The sequence below is a fragment of the Ursus americanus genome, chromosome 6 (assembly GCF_024610735.1).
Source record: "Ursus americanus isolate L20-20 chromosome 6, mUrsAme1.1.p, whole genome shotgun sequence".
Taxonomy (NCBI): Eukaryota; Metazoa; Chordata; class Mammalia; order Carnivora; family Ursidae; genus Ursus; species Ursus americanus.
The window spans coordinates 790691-809019 of NC_142132.1; the positions used below are offsets into that span (position 1 = coordinate 790691).

An 18329-nucleotide genomic window follows, 5' to 3' on the forward strand; every position below is an offset into this window, starting at 1 on the left:
TAAGATTTGCAGATTTTCTTCTCCATTTGTTTGACTGCCTTTTCACTCCCTTGATGGTATCCTTTGATGCACAAAACTTCTTAATTTTGATGAAATTCAACCATTTTTCTCTCTTTGCCTGTGTTTTGGTGTCACATCCACAGACTCATTGCTAAAGCCAATGTCATGAGGAATTTCTCCAGTGTTTTCTTCTAAGAGTTTTACAGATTGAGCTCTTGTGTTTGGGTTTCCCCCACTTTGAGTTAATTTTGGTGTGTGCTGTAGAGCAGGGGGTGGGGGCAGCTTTATCTCACTGAGTGTGAAAATCCAGTTTCCCCAGCACCAGTTGTTGAAGAGGCTGCTCTTCTCCCATCGAATGATCTTGGCATCCTTGTCAAACGTCATTCCACCGTACAGGTGAGAGTTTATTTCTGGGCTCTCTTCTATGCCATTGGTCTGTATGTCTGTCTTTATCCCAGGACCACACTGATTTGATTACTGTAGACTGTGGTAAATTTCGAAGTCAGGAACTCTGAGCCTTTCAACATTATTAATCCATTTTGAGATAGTTCTGGTTACTTGGGGCCAATTCCACATGAATTTCAAGATTGGCTTTTCCATTTCTTCCAAAAAACAGTGTTGGAGTTTTGAGAGGGGTTGTGTTGAATCTGCAGATCACTCTGGGGGGCGCAGACAGTGTGACATTGTTAAGACTCTCTATCCATGAATATGGGTGTTTTCCATTCATAAAGGTCTTCCTTAATTTCTTTCAGGAATGTTTTCACAGTTTTCAGCAGATACGTCTTTCACCTCTTTGGAAGTATTTAATTCTTTTAGGTGCTAGTATAAATGAAATTGCTCTCAGTCTTAGCTCTGGCTGGCGTAACAAAATGCTGGGTGACTGGGTGGCCTAACCAACAGAAATTTGTTTCATGCTCTTCTAGAGTCTGGAAGTCCAAGACCAGGGAACCAGTGTGGTCAAGTTCTGATAAAGACCCTCTTCCGTCTTGCATCCATCTGCCATCTTGCTCTGTCCTCCTCCAGGGGCAGAGAGCACGATCTCTGCTGTCTCATCTTATGAGGACCTTCCCCCTTCCCCCTCGTGACCTCATCTAATCCTAATTACCCCCCAGATAGCAGCACACTGGGGATGAGGGCTTCTCCATGTGAATTTGGTATTGAGGGTGGGGGACACAAGTAAGTCCACAGCACTTTCCTAGTTTCCTTTCCAGATTGTTTGTTGCTGATACATAGAAAAACAACTGACTGTTTAATCGTTGTGCCTGCAGCTTTGCTAAATTGATTTATTAGCTCTAACGATTTTCTTGGGGATTCTTTGGGATTTTCTAAATATAGGATCATGTCATCTATGAATGGAGACAGTTTTACCTCTTCTTTCCAGTTGGGATACCTTTAATTCTCTTTCTTGTTTATTACTCTGGCTGGAATTTCCAGTGGAATTTTGAACAGCAGCAGTGAAAGCAGGCACCCTCATCTTGTTCCTGATTTTAGGGGGAAGCTTCAGTTGCTCACCACTGAGCACAATGCCAGCTGTGGGTTTTTCATAAATACCTTTTATGTGTTGAGAAATGTTCCCATTATTCCTAGTTTTCTGAGGTTTTATGATGAAAAGTTGTTGGATTTTGTCAAATGCCTTTCTCCATCAGTTGAGGTGATCATGTGGTTTTTCTCCTTCATTTTATTAATGTGACGTATTACACTGATCGATCTCATGGGGAACCGCCCTTGTATTCCTGGGATGAGCCCCACGTGGTCATGGTAAATAATATTTTTACTGTGATGCTGGATTTGACTTGCTAAATTTTGATGAGGATTTTGCCTCGTCTATATTCATAATGGGTGTTGGTCCGTGATTTTTCTCGCGATGTGTTTGTCTGGATTTGCTCTCAAGGGTAATGCTGGCGTCAGAGTCATTGTGGGAGTATTTCTTCCCCTTTAGTGGTTCGAGGAGTTGAGAAGGGTTAGTGTCAGCCATTTCGATGTGTGGTGGAACCCACCCGTGAGCCGTCGGGTCCAGGACTTTTCTGTATTGGGGGTTTCTGATTATGGAGTCAGACTCAACTTGTGGACGTTTGTTGAGATTTTCCATCTCTGTTGAGTGTTTCAAGGTATTTGCCCATTTCTTCCTGTCTTATAATATGTTAGTGCATGCTGTCCCACAGGGTTCTCCTAGAGTCCTTCTTATCTCTCCAGGGTTGGTGGTAATATTCCCACTTTCATTTCTGATCTTAGTTATTTGTGTCTTCTGTCTTTTTCTCTTTGTTAGTCTTGCTAAAGGTTTGCCAGTTTTCTTGATCTTTACATTGATTTTCTCTATTATTTTCCCAATCTCTATTTTGCTTATCTGTGCTCTAACCTTTATTGTTACCTGCCTTCTGCCGGCTTTGGGTTTAGTTTGTTCTTTTTCTAGTTCCTTAAGGTATAAAGTTAGGTTGTTGATTTGAGATCTTTCTTCTTTTTCCATGTAGGCATTTGCAGTTATAAACGTCCCTCTGAGCACTGCATTTGCTATATCTTACAAGTTTCTCATTATTTATTTATTTTGAGCATGCACAAGTGGGGAGGGAGCAGAGAGAATCCCAGGAAGACTCCTGCTGAGCATGGAGCCCGATGCAGGGCTCGATCCCAGGACCTTGAGATCATGACCTGAGCTGAAATCCAACAGTCAGACGCTTAACTGACTGACCCGTCCAGGCATCCCTCTTATAAGCTTTTTCTTTTTTTTTTTTTTTAAGATTTTATTTATTTATTCGACAGAGATAGAGACAGCCAGCGAGAGAGGGAACACAAGCAGGGGGAGTGGGAGAGGAAGAAGCAGGCTCACAGCGGAGGAGCCTGATGTGGGGCTCGATCCCATAACGCCGGGATCACGCCCTGAGCCGGAGGCAGACGCTTAACCCCTGTGCCACCCAGGCGCCCCTTATAAGCTTTTTCTAATATGCTTTTGATCCCGTTGAATCCAAGCTCTGAAATGGATTTGGATGCTCTAGTCGTTAAGAAAGCTGCAGGCTATGTTGGGAGTGGTCTCTATGTGTGTGTTCTCATGTGCACTGGGGAGCTTTTTCTCATGGGTGAAATGTCACTTCACTTTTTATGACTTAGTATTTCAGAAATTTAGTTGCAATTTCTATAATCGATACTGAGCCAAATAAACATCAAAATGGTGGAAGAATAAACTGCAACTTTCAAGCATACGTATTGCTTCTTTGTTTTTACTTCAGGGAAAAGGGAAAGTGCTGCTTCTGCACCAGTGGCCTACGGCAGACTTCCACAGCGGAGGGATGGCAGAAGGCCGTTTTCTCCCAGGTTTGTAGACACAAGACAGACACAGCCACGGCGGGACGAAAGGGAAGTGCTCAGCGCTGTGAACTCCTGCAGCCTTGTGTGAAGCCGCTGAACCAGGAGGGCGGTCACAAGGAGCGTCTGCTCAGCGCTTGGGTGCGATGAGCAACAACCTCACGGCATCCCCGTTGTGCGCACAAGGACACCAAAGCCTAACGGCCCCCCGTCCGGGGCCCCCTGGGGTCAGGGCAGGCGCTCTCAGCCCAGCGCGGGGTGGGGGCGGGAGGCGCTCAGGAAGCACAGTGGGGCAGCTGCAGGGACGGGGAGCCCCTGGTGAGCCTCTTCTGAGTGACCGGTCCTGAAGGACCCATGTCACGTGGCTCTGCTCCCCACAGACAGGCATCGTGTTGGCCCGAGGGTGGTGGTCAGGCCGCCGGGGTTGCCGATGCGTGTGACAGACACAGCACACATCGCCCTTCGGTGCGTCCTCAGCTTCGGGCTCTTAGGTGCTGCTGAGAGAGCTCCCTGTGGCGCCCCAGCCTTGCTGCCCCCCCCGCTGTAGGTGCCGAGGACGACCTGACGCTCCGCGCCGCGCTCTACGGCCTGCTCTTCCACTGCCACGCGGACCTCGGCGACTGGGAGGGCGGCCTCAAGGTGCTGGACGAGGCTGTGCAGGTGCTGCCGCGGACGGCACACCGCCTGTGAGTGCTGCTCCCCTCCTGGGAGCCCCTGTCCCCTCCCCCCACAGGACACCCGGGACCCCCCCCTCCCCCGCACCTCCTCCCAGAGAGCCTCCCTCCCCTGCTCGCCCCACCGGTGCTGACCCCCACAATCCCATTTCCACGGATGACTTTATTTCCCCATCGGAACTCAGCACAAGAAGGGTGGGGATTTGAAACACAACACATGGGCCGAGTAACTCAGGTTCGGTTCTGATTTTTTAGAAGGAGGAAAAGGGACACAGATTCCTTAGTTTCAGATGCATTATCTATATTTGTTTATCATTCAAGCATTAATTTCTCCCTTTTGCTTTTTTTTAGCTTGATTTTTAAACATATGGTCATTGTGAAGGCCAAACTTGGCCAGAATTTTACAATGGAAATACAGAAATTCAAAGATGAGAGTGAAGATTATCTGGCACACATGTGGCACCGTCTGGCCTTGAACTCGAAGAGTGTCTACGGAGAGCTGGTCTGCTACCACAACGCCATCCAAGCCTTGCAGGTCTGCGTGAGGAGCTCTGGTGGTGGTGACCTCAGCTTCTTGGGTACAGATGTGGCCCCATGGAGGGAGGCCGGGCCCCTGGGCAGCTGCGTGCGAGGCCCCTGGAGGAAGACCTTGCCCAGCAGAGGAGCAGGATGCAGCCATGGGAGGGGACGTGCCCTTCTGATGAGTCAGGGGCAGTAGACAGACCCCTGTCTTCTGTTGCACCTTCCCAGCGTGGAGGGATGAGGTCCTCGTATGGGTGGGGCACCGTGTTGCTGCAGGGGAGACGACTGTGGGGGAAGGGGGGTGAGGCCCACCCAAGGGGGGGATGCCTGAGGCTGGGCTGGGCTGCAGAGGGAGCAGGGCTGTGCAGCCTTCTGAGATTCAGGGGTCTTGGGGCACTCCCCACCCCAACAAGAACCAAGATGACGGGGGGTGACGCAGGGGCATATTCAGGGGAGGGGAGGTGGCTTGTGTGGCAGCAGAACAGGTGGGACTTGTGGAAAGACAGGGAAGCCCTGTCAGGTGCGGGACTGAGGTTGTCCTGAAGACACACACTGGCACCAGGTGTCTGTTACACAGATTGTCACTCTCTCTCAGAGCAAATCCTGCTGTGAGGTTTCTCGACTGAGCCACGATCCCTGGGGGGGTGTGTCTCTCGGGAAGGAGTTAACTGGGGATGGGTCAGGATGCCACCCCGTGTGGTCATCACTGAGTGGTCAATGAAGAGGCCTTGCTCCTGGGACCAATGTCCCCCCAGGGTTCACTGGGGCAGGGCAGCATGGACCCTGCCGCTCCAGAGAAAGGCACCAGGGTCCTTGCAAAGGCTCTCTGTCCCCACTGACCCCAAGTCCATTCCTCCCTCGCTTCCTGTTTGTTTCTCAGCGGGACAGGATGTTTTTAGTCAGCTCACAGGCTCACGCAGCCATCCCCACGGTCAGCTTGAGAATATTCCATCAGCACCCAGAAACCCAGTCTGTCTGCCCTCACTGCTCTCCCCACCGCCAGCCCCAAGGAGCTGCCAGTCCGCTTTCTGTCCATAGGGGTCTGTCTGTCTGGACATTTCACGCAAGTGGAGTCGCACGAGGTGTGTCCCTCGCACCTGGCTTCCTCCCCTTTGCATAGCGTGTCCAGGCCTCAAGTGTCGGGCCGTGTCCATGCTTCCCTCATGCTCAGGGCTCATAGTCTTGCATTGGACAGGTGTTCGCGCTCTTCCGTGTTCAGCTACTGTGCATAGCGCCATGCGGACACACGGTCACCTCTCTCTTGGGCACAGCCCGAGCAGCGTAACCACGGGCCCCGCGCCACCACTCCACCTAACCTTCCAGGAGTGCTTTCCCACCAGCCGTGGCAGCGAGCGCTCCAGTCCCTCGGCGCCCGGGTGACACTGTCACCTGGCTGCCCGGTTCTAGCATCCTGGCGGGTGCCAGCGCTGTGTCATCACGTTTCCCGGGTGACTGATGCATGTATTTTCATGCATGTATTGGCCATTTGTCTGTATTTTTTTGAAAAATGTCTATTCAGATGCTTTGCCCATTTTTTAATTTGGTTGTTTTTTATTGTTGAGCTCTAGGACTTCCTCGTGCATCCTGGGCATGACCCGTTATCAGATACAAGATTTGTAAATTTTTTCTCTCACTCTGTGTGTGGTTTTTTCAGCCACTTTTTCGTTTTCTTGATGATGTCACTTGTAGCACAAAAGTTTATAGTTTTGATGAAGTCCAACTTATTTCTCCTTTTGTTGCTTCTGCTTATGGGATGGTATCCGAGACGCTGTCCCGTGGTCCAAGGTCATGAAGACCTGCTCTCGTGTTTGTTGTAGGGGCTTCATCGCTGCAGCCCCTGCGCTGAAGTCTTTGATCCGTTTTGAGTCACACTGTGTGGCCGGTGTGAGCATGTGGGTGCCGTGTTTTCCCAGCACCATTTGTGGGGAAGATGGTGGTTGTGTCATAAACCCTCCAACCCGGCTCTCACCCCCTCCAGCTCTCTTGCACAGCTCTTGCCAAAGCCATCGAGACCACCACGGGGGTCCTGAGGCCCCACCTGACCTGTCCCCGCCCCGACGGGCTTCCTTCGCTGGGCTCCCACATCCCCCTGTCTCTTGCTCACTCCCCCCCTCACCGCTACTTACTGAGGCGGAGGGCGGGGGCTCAGGGCTCGGATCCCCTCCATCCACAACCCTCCATCCTTGGTGATCTCAACCAGGCTCCTGGGCTAAACCCCACCTCCACCCTGAGTCTCCTCACAACTTAGTGTCTACCCTGGAGCCCCCTGCACCCTCACCTCACATGTCCCTCTGCCCACTCCCCCTTCCATCTCACCATGTGTCAACCCAACACCCAAAGTCAGACTCCTGCTCCTCAGCGCCACCCTGCTCCTTCCTGCCTTCCCAGCCCCACAGATGGCAGCTTCTCCTCCCCTTGCCCAGGGGTCAGGCGTGGGGCTGGGCGGGTGGAAGGTGGAGGTGCCATCGGCTGGGCTGGCTCTGCTCTGTGAGGCCCGGGGTGCAGCTCCACTCCACTGATTTGTGACCAGTTTGTGCATGGGCCAGGCCTTGGGCTGGGCTCTGGGGCTGCCTGCTGGATGGGGTGGCATCTCCCCCGACCCTTGGAGCCCCGGTTAACCGCAAAGCCATCCAGAGAGCGCCTCACACACACACATGAGTGAGTGCCCATGGAAACAGAGCTGCACACAGACTGAAGACAGCCCGACTCAGGGGCCCAGGGGCTGGGGAGCCGGGGGCGTGGGGGGGCAGGTGGGGCAGGCAGGAGCCCGCAAAGGGACTGGAGGGCCCGGAGAGACTCTGCCAGGCTTTGGTCTTGGGACAAAACTATCAGCAACGGAAAGGTTCTAACGAGTGGGGGCAGCAGATGTCCCGATAGAGGGTCCCGCCGCGGTGGAGGCGGGGTCAGTGCGCACCACTTGGCTTCCGGAAAATGGAGCAGCTGACACCCTCTGTTTCAGTGTTTGGGATGCTGAGTGGTAAGTACATGTCTCTTCTGTCCTTTTTTGTTTCATCCCAAAGAAGCCAGAGAGTGAGTGGCAAAAAGTTGAGTACATCATGGAATTCAGCGAGTGGCTGTATTACAAGCAGTTTCCTATGGAAGACGTGACTTTCCACCTGAAGTGGGCGATTGACATCCTGCTGCTGATGACTCCTGCCAGTGACACACCTGAGCTGGCAGGTGAGGGTGGGGTCTGCTCTGGTTCACAGCCGGGCGTGGGGTGGGCGTGCCCTCTCGGCCCCTGCTGGGTCCTGCCGCCGGCGGAGGAGCCCTGGGATGCCATCCCTGAGGCCAGCCGGTCCCCTGGCTGGGATCTGAGGGGCGGCCAGTGGTTCCACTTCTAGAAGGGCCTGGTCGGGACATGCTCATGGCTCGGGCACTCCTGTTTTGCAGAGGAGCCCCTGTCCACTCAGGGAGCCCCAGAAGGTACAGTGTCCGAGGATGTGGGGACAGTCCCCTTGGAGAAGCTTCAGAATGTGAGACAGCTGGAGGCGCTGGCCCGCGCCTGCACCCTGCTGGCCCTCATGGTGTCCCCAAGCGCTGCCGACTACGAGGACTACTGCCTCATGGCCTACACGTACCTCAAGCGCATTTGGGAGGTGAGGCGTGAGGCTGCTCCCTGCTCGGTCCCCAGCCCTTGGCAGGAGCCCACGCATCGCCCTGGAGCCCATGGGCCTCGCCTGCTCGTGCAGCCCCTCGGAGGAGGGCCCTCACCCCACTGCAGTGGCCAGGGACGCTCTTCTCTGAAACCCACCCACCACCCTTGTCCATCCACCACAAAGTTCCCCCAGGCAATGGTGCCCAGAGCCTCCTCATGTGAAGGGGACAGCCCTCCCATGCTTGCGTCTGCCTGCCCCTTGGCAGCCCTGGCACTTGGCTTCCAGAACTTTCTTCCATGCATCCCCCATCCCCACCATCTCTTTAGAGGGCCTTACCAGGGCAACTCTTGGAGCCTCTGGTTCTTGAGGACCACCTAAGGGCAGTGCCCCCGACCATCCCAGCAATGTGCTGGGAGACAGTGGGCCTGTCAGCCCTTGGCAGTGGGAAGAATGGGAGGGACTGGGAAGGCATCCCTGGTCTTCAAGATCCCCCAGTCCACTCTCCCACTATACACAAAACGAGGATTTTCTAACACTTCTTTTAGGAGAACCACTGAAAGTTCTATGTGTTCTTAATTAGAGACATGAACTCACTTCTCGGAGCTGAAAGCACTCCTCGGAGGTCAGCTCTGCGTCCCCGCTGGTCCAGCGTCCTGGAGGCTGAGCGTCCCTTCCACCGAGGGACACTCAGTCACCTGTGCACGGGGTGGGCTCACGGGTGTGGCCCTGGTGCCCGAGTGGACACAAGGTTGCCACTCAGAGCCTTGGAACCACTGGCCGCCCCTCAGATCTGAGCAGGCGCGGGAGTGTGCGCACGGCTGCTCTTAATGTTGTAAATCTGGACTTCATTTTCCACAGGTGTCTTTATTAACAGCAGGAAAAGCAATTTCAGAAAGTAAAATTCTAGCAGCAAGAGCTAGTTCACATTTGTTATTGCCTAAAAAAGAGAAGGAAAAGAAGAAGGAGAAGGGGAAGGAGAAGGAGAAGGAGAAGGACAGAGAGAAGGGCAAAGACTCCAGGCAGGTACTGTGTGCACGTCTGAATGTGCAGGCTGTGTCTGGACCCCCCGACAGTGGAGGGCCAAGGCCACACACTGGGGCCACGTGGCTGGGCCTGGACCCACACCCAGGCTGTGGGGCCTGACAAACCCCTCTGTGCCTCAGTTTCCTCTTCTATAAAGTGGAGGCAATGACCTCACCCCCAACCCCGGGCTGTGAGGAGGGCGACCCAGGATGTATGTCTCCTCTCTGGCTGTGGGTGTGCGGGAGGGAGGGCAGCTCTTGGGAGCAGTGGGCAAAGAGCCCCTGCATCCCATGGGGCCTGCAGCTCGACGGACAGTCCTGTCTGCACAGCCCGTCCAGAGCGGGCGCTCCCATCGCAGCACTGACTGCGCGCGTGTGCAGTGCTGGAGTACCGCGAGCCGGGGCACCCGGGTAGACGCTGGGTGTGCACGTGGCAGAGAGCGTCAGCTCTGTGCTCTTGCAAGTGACGTCAGAGCGCGTCTTGGCTGCGAAATCTTGGCTGCGGAATGTGGCCGTGGTGTGGGTCACAGCCCGGGCTTGGATCACAGGAGGGGCACGTGCAGGGGCACCCTCGGGGCAGGGGCGGGCCCAGGTCCAGGCAGCACCGGTCCCCGAAGGCGGTGCCAGGGAGGGGCTGCCTTCTCAAGGCTCACCGCTGTCTGCTCAGGCCGAGCTGGATTCTAAAGCAGGTCCTGCTTCCCATTCACAGCATCCAGCCGCGCCTCCTGGCAAACAGCTTGAAGACTTGCCTGCGAGCATAGAAGAGTGGGCTTTCTACTCCTGCCCTGAAGAAGTCCTGGCGGTGTTTAAACAAGACAAGAGTGACTTTACCATTAACCCGGCAAGCATCCAGAAGCCGGTAAGGCGACTTCACGTGGCGGTGTGGGCTCTGGTGGGGTGCCAGCCAGCCTGCGTTCCGAATCCCGTCTCCCTGCCCGGTAGCCTTTCTGTGGTGAAGTATATCCAGAAAGAGGGGGACGTAAGCAGGGGGCTGGCTTAGTGACTCGTGGAGAAGGAGACACCTGTGCGTCGACGTCCAGGCCGAGGCGCAGGGCACGTCAGCCCCTCCCCAGACAACGGCCAGTGTCGGTGGGAGCTTCCTCTCGTCATGCAGTCCCCCCCACCCCGAACACTCCTGGACACGAAATGCTGCTGTGTGGGAGTGTCTGTGGCTGCTGTGGCGGTTAGCGCAGCCACCCCCCCCATCTCGGGCTCCGACCTCAGGGTCCCCCTGGGTAACACACAGAAATCTCTCCCTCTCTGGATTTTCACACTAACCACACTGGCAAGGAAGCCCGTTGGCCATGTGAGGTTCCAGGGGTTAGACCCAATGACTTTGGGGACCTTCATTGCCCACTGCCTTCCGCCTGTCTTTTGTGCTTAAAAACATGGAAATGTTCCATAAAAACCTTCTGTGTTTGGGTTCATACACTCAGTATTTTGTGGGATTTGTCCACAGTCGTCTGTGTTTCCATCACCTGTTGGCTTTCATGGCTGTGGAGCAGTCCCACGGCCCCGAGACTGGACCATGGTCCGTGTGTCCGTTCGGCACTGGGTGACATTCGGGTTGTCTCCAGTTCATGGCTTCACACACGAAGCTGCTGTGAACATTCATGACAGAACTCGTGCGTCTTGGAGCGCGTGTTTGGTCAACTGTGTCATCTCTGGCCAAACTGCCTTCAGAAGGGGTCGTGCAGCGCCATCCCTGCCGGAGCGGGCAGGAGTGCCGTCGTCACACCCTTGCCGGCCTCGTGTGGTTCCCTTCCTACTTTGGCCACGCAAAGGCTGCATGGGGTTCCCCCCTGATCACAGCGGGGCTGCACACCTTCCCAGGCCCACTGGCCACTTGGGCGTCCTCTCTGCAGCCTGTCCAGTCTGTTGCCCACATTTTATTAAGGTTTCTGTCTCTTTCTTGTTGAATAAGGAATTCTTTTCTGGTCTGAAAACACTTCAACATTTTACGAAGGGCAGATCACCTTCCGCTCTGTGGCCTGGCTCTCCTGAGGTCTTCTCATGATGAGAGATTCCAAGTGTTGATGTGATAAAATTAGTGATCTGTTCCTTTGTCACTAGTACGTTGTGTGTCCTGTTTAAAAAGACTGTTTCCAGGGGCACCTGGGTGGCACAGCGGTTAAGCGTCTGCCTTCTGCTCAGGGCGTGATCCCGGTGTTGTGGGATCGAGCCCCACATCAGGCTCCTCCGCTATGAGCCTGCTTCTTCCTCTCCCACTCCCCCTGCTTGTGTTCCCTCTCTCGCTGGCTGTCTCTCTCTGTCAAAGAAATAAATAAAATCTTAAAAAAAAAAAAAAGACTGTTTCCAAAGGTCATGAAGATATTCTCTCACAATGTTTTCCCCAAAGCTTTATGGTTTTACGTGCCAGATTCACACTGACCATCCACCTGAGATTGGTGGGTGTGGCGTAGGGCGAGGTCAGCCTCAGGCTTTTAAACCTGGGTGTCTGAATGTTCCAACCCCATTTATGGGAAAAGCGATTGCCCATCTTCTTTGCAGAGCCACGTGTGTCCTGAATCCAGTGGCCACAAACGCATGCCCACACCTCATGGTCGAGCTTCACGTGCCCTCACCTTGCTCTCCGAGGAGGTCTTGGCCGTGCTTTCCATCCTCCTCGCGTTTCCACATGTACATGAGAATCTGGGTGTCAGATTCCACTTTCACGCCCTGGTGGGGTTCGGGTCGTGATCGCACAGAGTCTCTGGGTCAGCCGCAGACTCGGGGAGAGCCTTCCGGTCCGTGAACACAGTCTGCCTCTCCACTGCTTGAGGCCTCCCCTCGATTCTCAACAGAGGAGCGAGTTTTCTGTGTGGAGCTTATGCACATGTTAGGTTCATCTCCATGTAGTTGATATTTCGATGCTATTGTAAACACGTCTTTCTGTGTCATGCTTGAACTCCACGTGAAATACGGAAATATGATTTTGTTAACCTTTTAGTAATTTTGGTGATTTACCTGTAAATTCTCCTGGACCTCGTGTGTATACATCATTCCACCTACAGCCAGCTGCTTATTTTCTAGTTTCTAGTCCTTGCACCTTCCATTCCATTACCTGGTTCTACCGGCTCAGGGGTCGAATAAACGCCGTGACAGCACATGGCCCGTCTCACTTCCTGCTTCAGCGGAGGGTTCGCACCCGTCCTGGGAGTACAGTTGGTGGTGGTGTGCTTTTACAGACATTCTCTACTGCCTGGGGGGGGGGGTTTCTTATTTCTCTTTGCTTAGGGTTTTAATCACCAATGGCTGTAGACTTTTACTGAGTATTTTTCTCCATCTGTTCAAGTGATGATGTTTTTTCTCCTTTATTCTTTTTGATTACATTGATCTTTTGCTGATGATTATCAGAATAAGATCAATGTGCCTGAAACATATTACTCATCTTATGTATAATCGTGCTTGACTGACACTTTGGGGTGTTTGCCTCCACGTTCATTTTCCGTTCATATGGCACCTGTGTCAGGATTTGGTAAAAGTTGCCCAGGCTCTGAATCATTTCCTGCTCCCCACCGGCCCCAGACATGTGGCTTTCCCACCCCAACACCCAGCTCTCCTGTTGTCTGCGGACAGCAGCGGGACATCCTATGAATTAACCCAGTCCTGGCACGGACCACCCAGGGTTGGTGGGCGTGGGCTCCTCAGGTTCAGAGCTCAGTCCCTCAGGGCGGCCCCCACGTCAACAAGTATTCGGTCCCTAGGCCACCACACTTCTGTCTGACGTGGCTACAGATTGGAGGCTCCCATGACCCCGTCCTCGGGGCTGATGATTTGCTAGGACGGCTCACAGAACTCAGGGAAGGATTTGACTGTCTAGATTACCGGGTTATTAGAAAGGGTGCAAGCGAACAGCCAGGTGAAGAGGTCCACGGGTCGAGGTCTGGGCGGGCGCCGAGCACAGGAGCTGCTATGCGCATGGTGCTGGGGTGCGCCACCCCCGTGTGGACGTGTTCACCACCCTGGAAACGCGCCACCGCTCCACTTAGGAATTTTAGGGAGGTTCCATTATGGAGGCATGAGTGATGACATCACTGGCCGTTGGTGACTTATTCAGTCTCCAGCCTCTCCCCATCCCCGGCATCAGCTCCAGCCCTCTGGTCACAGGGTTGGTTCCCTGGCACGCAGCTCCCATCCTGAGCTGTCTAGGGGCTGCCCGGAGTCACCTCACGGGCGTAAACTGGGGTGTGCTTGGAAGGGGTGCACGAGTCACAAGATTGCAAGGGTTTTAGGAGCTCAGTGCCAGCAACCGGGGACAAAGACCAAGGGTACACGTCCTCCTGGGTCACAACCTCACACTGACCTTTTGGTCAGTTAGGAAGTGTTCCCTCCCTCCTTCCTTTTTCCGGAGGGACTTTGTGCTTTTACTGATACTTATTTTTTTTAAAAGTCTGGTATATGACAAAATGGTATTTTATTTATTCTGTCCATTAATAACTGATATTTGAGAACATTTTAGTATTAATGGAACATAATCTTAAGAGAAGTTCAATTTCTTACATTTCAATCCCAGGGTATTAATAAGAGATAATAAAAATAATTATGGTCAAAATTATTACATCAAAACTTAAAATAAATGCTTGGTATTAGTCTACATACAAATTAGTTTTCGGCATAAAGTTCTTTGACTGTAAGAAAGAACATTTGATTTACTTCACTAATGGGAATATCTCCTAATGCCGGGATGGCCTCTACGTGGTTTGTCTTCTGCCGTGGGTCTCAGCATAGTTACCTGTGGTGGCGTGAATGGGCTTGAGTGAAGAGGTGCTCATCGCATTCATTCCAAATAAAAGTATGTAACCTAGTACTATAGTAACGGGGAGGTAGACAGCAGGGCACCTGCCCGATATTTTTGAGGCCGATAGGCTAAGCCTAAGGAGTTCCGTCAAGATTCAGGAGTAAAAGTTCACACAAGATATAGTACGAAGCCAACTTGGGAGCTTAAGAAAAGAACAAAGCCATAAATCGCTCTTTCTGGCAATAGTGACAGTGAATTTTCTACCATTTTCCCCGTGACTTTAGACAATCTTTGCTGGCCTGCGGGGTGCGAGGGCAGGGCCAGCCAGGACACTCTGCTCGCCACCGCGGAAGGCACCCCCACTTTTTTTCTTTGTTTAACATTCTTGGGGAGAATTTATATAAGATTATTTGTTATTTCTTCCTTAAGTTTGGGAGAGTTCCCTGGTGGAAACTTCTGGGCCTTTTCCTAAGTTATGACTTAGTTTACTTTGTAGTTCTGGAGCTCTTCAGATTTTCTGTTTCTTCTTGTAAATTTGGTTTGTGGATTGTGTTTTTCTAGGATATTTCCACTTCATATAAAATTTCAAGTTTGTAGTATAATGTTGTTTTTAATGTCCTTTTATTATCTTTTAGTGTCTGTAGGGTCTGTAGGGTTTGTGTCTCCCCACCCCTCTTTCCTGACCAGCCTCCCCAGGCATCACCGATTATTAGTCTCTCAGAGAACCACGTGTCCTCAGGCTGCCCAAAGCCACTGGCTTTCCAGCAAGTCCCCAAGACGGCCACTTTACCTGTGGACCACCCTTAATCCTCAGGTGCAGCCCTTTGGGGCCCAGCCTGGCCACGTAGCTTTCAGTGGGCCCTCAACACCACTTTGTTGTCTCCACCCTTCAAAAAAAAAAAAAAAAAAAAACCAAACAAACAAGCAAAATCCCAGCTGCCTCTTGAATCCGCAGAAACGCCCAGGACAAACGTACCTCAATGTGGCAGGCCCATTTCTCTGGATACCCACTGTCTTCTGGTGCTTGGCCCAGTAACTTCTCCCAGCATCACCCAGTCTTCGGAGCTTTTGGCACGTTTCTAAAACACTTCATCCAACTTCTCTGATTTTCTACTGCAGAATAATTATTTTATCAAACCCCATCTGTCTTTATAAGTATTGGTTCTTCCCTACCCGTGTTCATTAAGAAATTCTGTTTTTAATGGATCAGCAGTTTTTAGGGTGAGTATCAATTTGAGTAAATTTGAGTAAATATGTAAATGGCTTGTTTCTTTGAGGATGTTTATCTGTACTTGGATGTTGAAGATTACGGATGATCACACATGACAAGCTGAATGAGGGAGAGAAGGGGGAGAGCACATCATTTATTCAGCAAACACTGTTGAGCACCTGCTGCGTGCCAGGGATTGTGCTTGGCGTGGAGAAGGACAGAGGTTTTTGAAGAGAGACCCTATAAGCTAGTGGCCTAACTTTCCTCCCCTCTTTGACCTTACGTGTTTGTTGTGTATTTATGTAGACGTACACTTTATATTATCTGGACCACTTGGTCAGAGCCCTGCAGAAGGTGTCCCTTTATGAGCTCACCATCCCAGTGCTGCAGTTGGGCGTAGTAATCGCGGCCTCTGTGGTAGAAAGCAAGAGCCTCAAAGATCTCTACCACCTGCGGTCAGTATAACCATCTTATGTTCGGGGAAATGGGGGAATATCTAGGTGGCTAAAGGGAAAAATTTCTCCAAAGCAATATGAAAGCAAACAGCATTTCCAAATATTAATTCTGTGGTTGACTATTTCTATAAATAATAGTTCCTCTGATTTGTAAAACCAAATAAATCAATATTCTTGATCATAAAAATAACAATTTTATTTTAAAATTGCGACCCGGTCCTTAAGAGAAGATCCTTGTTCTAGGGAAATGTACATTGAAGTGTTAGAATAAAGGGCCACTGTGTCTGTGGCCTACTCCCCCGGGAAGAAATCTCAGGGGTGGGGGCGGGGAGGCAAAGGCTAGAGCAAATGCAGTGGTGCGCCTGTGCTGAAGGATCGGGGCGAGGTGCACGGTGATACTTTGTAGTGTGCGTGCCGCTTTTATGTGACCGTCAGAACAAAACCGTTTTACCCCAGAATCGAAGCTCCTCTCTGCTGGCAGTTGTCACGGGAGCCAGAGCCCCACCCACGATGCCTTATTTTTACCTCTGAAGGTGACCCTGAGTGGTACATACGTACTGAGTAAGATGAATGAGTGAATATTAAAATTTTTTCTACCTGAAATTTGGTAGAGGCACCTGTGTCATTTTGCTTAGGTCTAAAAATTATTGAAAACATCACTAAATTATACATTCCTTTTTTGTTTACCAATCGTTAGGCACGATATAGCCAGACTCTGATCTACCACGTCCCACATGACCGTGTTCTTTCTCCCTATCGCCCCCTCCCCTAGACTTGCCCTTGTTTGTTCTGATCTGAAATTGCGAGAAGCAGCTGCTTACCATGAAGAGGTAGCCGGGCAGACATACATCTATGAACTGGAGCAGGCGAGGTGTGGACTTTCCCCACCGCTGTTACGTCCCCCGTGGGTGGGACACCAGCTCACCTGTGAACAAGGAAGGATTTGGCCAGCGCAGTGCTGCTCTCGGCTGTGTCCCCTCCAGCCCCAGGCCCAGTCCTTTGTCACAGCCAGACAATGGGGTGTGGGAGGACCCTCAGCCTGGGGTGGGGAGGCTGTGCCAGAGGTGGGGGGCCGTGCCTGGGGGCAGTCATGGGAATTTTTGGTTGTCTTTGTAAATAGGTGAGTGACCCATGGCTTCTTATAGCTATTTTCTTTTGCGTTTCTTGATTACTAGTGATGTTGACCATTTTCCAGTATTTCTTGGCCATTGTATTTCTTCTTTGGCATATCACCTATGTTACTTACATTAGCTGCAGGAAAGAAATTGCCTTGAGAAAGGAGAAGAATAAGGAACCTCTCTTAGAAGACAGTGTGCCGACGCTGGCTGAACCCATAACCGCAGTGGAGCCGGTGCAGATGAAGCCCCTCGTGGCCAAGGATAAGGTAGCTTCGCTCTGCTGGCAGCACCTTGCTCCTAGCCCAGCGAGGCAGCGCCGAGGCTGCAGCTCGGGCCGCTAGCCAGGACGCGTATTCACTATGAACTGTGTCCAAACCTTCATGCCGGGTTCCCTGGGAAACCCAAGGACTGGTCAGGCGTGTCCCCTCCCCGTGGGCCCTGGATGTCTCTGGGGAAGCCAGGGCTACAGATCACCTCGGACCATGCCCGCCAGGGCCCTGGGCAGAATTCAGAGAAGATGGGCAGTGTGGTCGAGGCCTGGGCAGCTAGAGAGTGGCCAGGAGGTCTGACCACTAACCAGCTCTCCTCTCCACACAGCGGGCTCACTTTGTGTGGGCCCGCCCATGAAGGAAAGTAGCCGTCCCAGCCACCAGGCTCCGAACACCTGTCACCGTGGGAGTACCACCCTTGGGACTCCATTTGTAAGCCCCCAACGTCAACCATTTGGGAGACGTGGTAGGAACATGCCAGGCCCCTGTACATCTTGATGAACTCAGGGGCTCAGTGACCCCTCCCATGCCAATCTGGGTGCTGCCTGGTACCAGAGAGTGGGGTCACAGAGCATGGGACACGGGCGGGAGCAAGGACCAGCTCTGACGCACCTGGGGTGGGCGTGCTGCATGTGAGCTGGTGGGTGAGAAGAGATGGCTGTCCCAGGAGACCTCACGCTGCAGAGGCAGGGGGCCCAGCCTGGTGGGAAGCCATGGATGGCCAGCAGCTTCCCGCCAGCCACAGGCACAGATTTGCCTGCTCTGCCTTCCAGCTCCTGAAGATAAACGCAGAGACTGGGAAGGGCCTGGAAGGGACATCGTTCCCCCAGCTGTGGGCCCTCAAAGCAGAAGTGCTGCTGGAGATGGACCTGTACCAGCCTGCGAGGCTGCTGCTGTCGGAGGCCTACCTGGCCTTCCAGGTAAGGGACTGCCGGGGCCTAGGGCGTGGGGGGGGGCACCTGTCCTGCTGGAAGCAGCCCCACATGCCTGCATACCACCCACCACTGCTCTCTGGGATGCGGGCTGTCTGCTTGAGGTTCTGGAATGTCCGTCTTGGACTTGGATCTAAGTCTCTGACCTTTGCTATCGTTCTCTGGTTTTCGTTCACTCTTCACTGAGATTTGGTAAAGTCCCTGCTTCCCTATGGTGGCTGTGGGTCTGATTCCATGGATGGCGGGGTTCCCAGTGCTGTGTTTCCTGATGTTGTATGCAGAGGCTGAGAGCCTGGAGGGCCTGGGGCTGGGTTTTACTCCTCAGGTGTGAGCCCTGCAGGTGTCTGGGTTCTCTTGGGCCTCACTGGAAGCCTGGGGTGTTCTGAGCCTCCTCGGAAAGGCTTGCATTCCCACCTGGCGTCCAGATCTCAGCTCAGCTCCTTAGCCCCCCTGCTGAACTGCTTAAACCGGCTCTGCCCTTGAGCATAGA

The 18329-nt window shown here is 52.6% G+C and overlaps 1 protein-coding gene and 1 pseudogene across 3 annotated transcripts in view; one reads left to right on the forward strand and one right to left on the reverse strand.

Annotated features, from left to right (window-relative positions):
* The window catches only part of CFAP46 (cilia and flagella associated protein 46), an 88718-nt gene that overhangs the window by 39197 nt on the left and 31192 nt on the right, over positions 1-18329 (forward strand). For all 3 annotated transcript variants that reach the window (XM_045809411.2, XM_045809413.2, XM_045809421.2), the window contains 11 exons: positions 3222-3306; positions 3845-3983; positions 4323-4506; positions 7514-7673; positions 7887-8092; positions 8951-9115; positions 9824-9973; positions 15372-15520; positions 16293-16391; positions 16772-16904; positions 17681-17827. In XM_045809411.2, coding sequence (XP_045665367.2) covers positions 3222-3306; positions 3845-3983; positions 4323-4506; positions 7514-7673; positions 7887-8092; positions 8951-9115; positions 9824-9973; positions 15372-15520; positions 16293-16391; positions 16772-16904; positions 17681-17827 — 1617 coding nt within the window. The remainder of the gene's footprint in view (positions 1-3221; positions 3307-3844; positions 3984-4322; positions 4507-7513; positions 7674-7886; positions 8093-8950; positions 9116-9823; positions 9974-15371; positions 15521-16292; positions 16392-16771; positions 16905-17680; positions 17828-18329) is intronic.
* LOC123800027 (phosphatidylinositol N-acetylglucosaminyltransferase subunit P pseudogene) lies at positions 13720-14137 on the reverse strand (annotated as a pseudogene).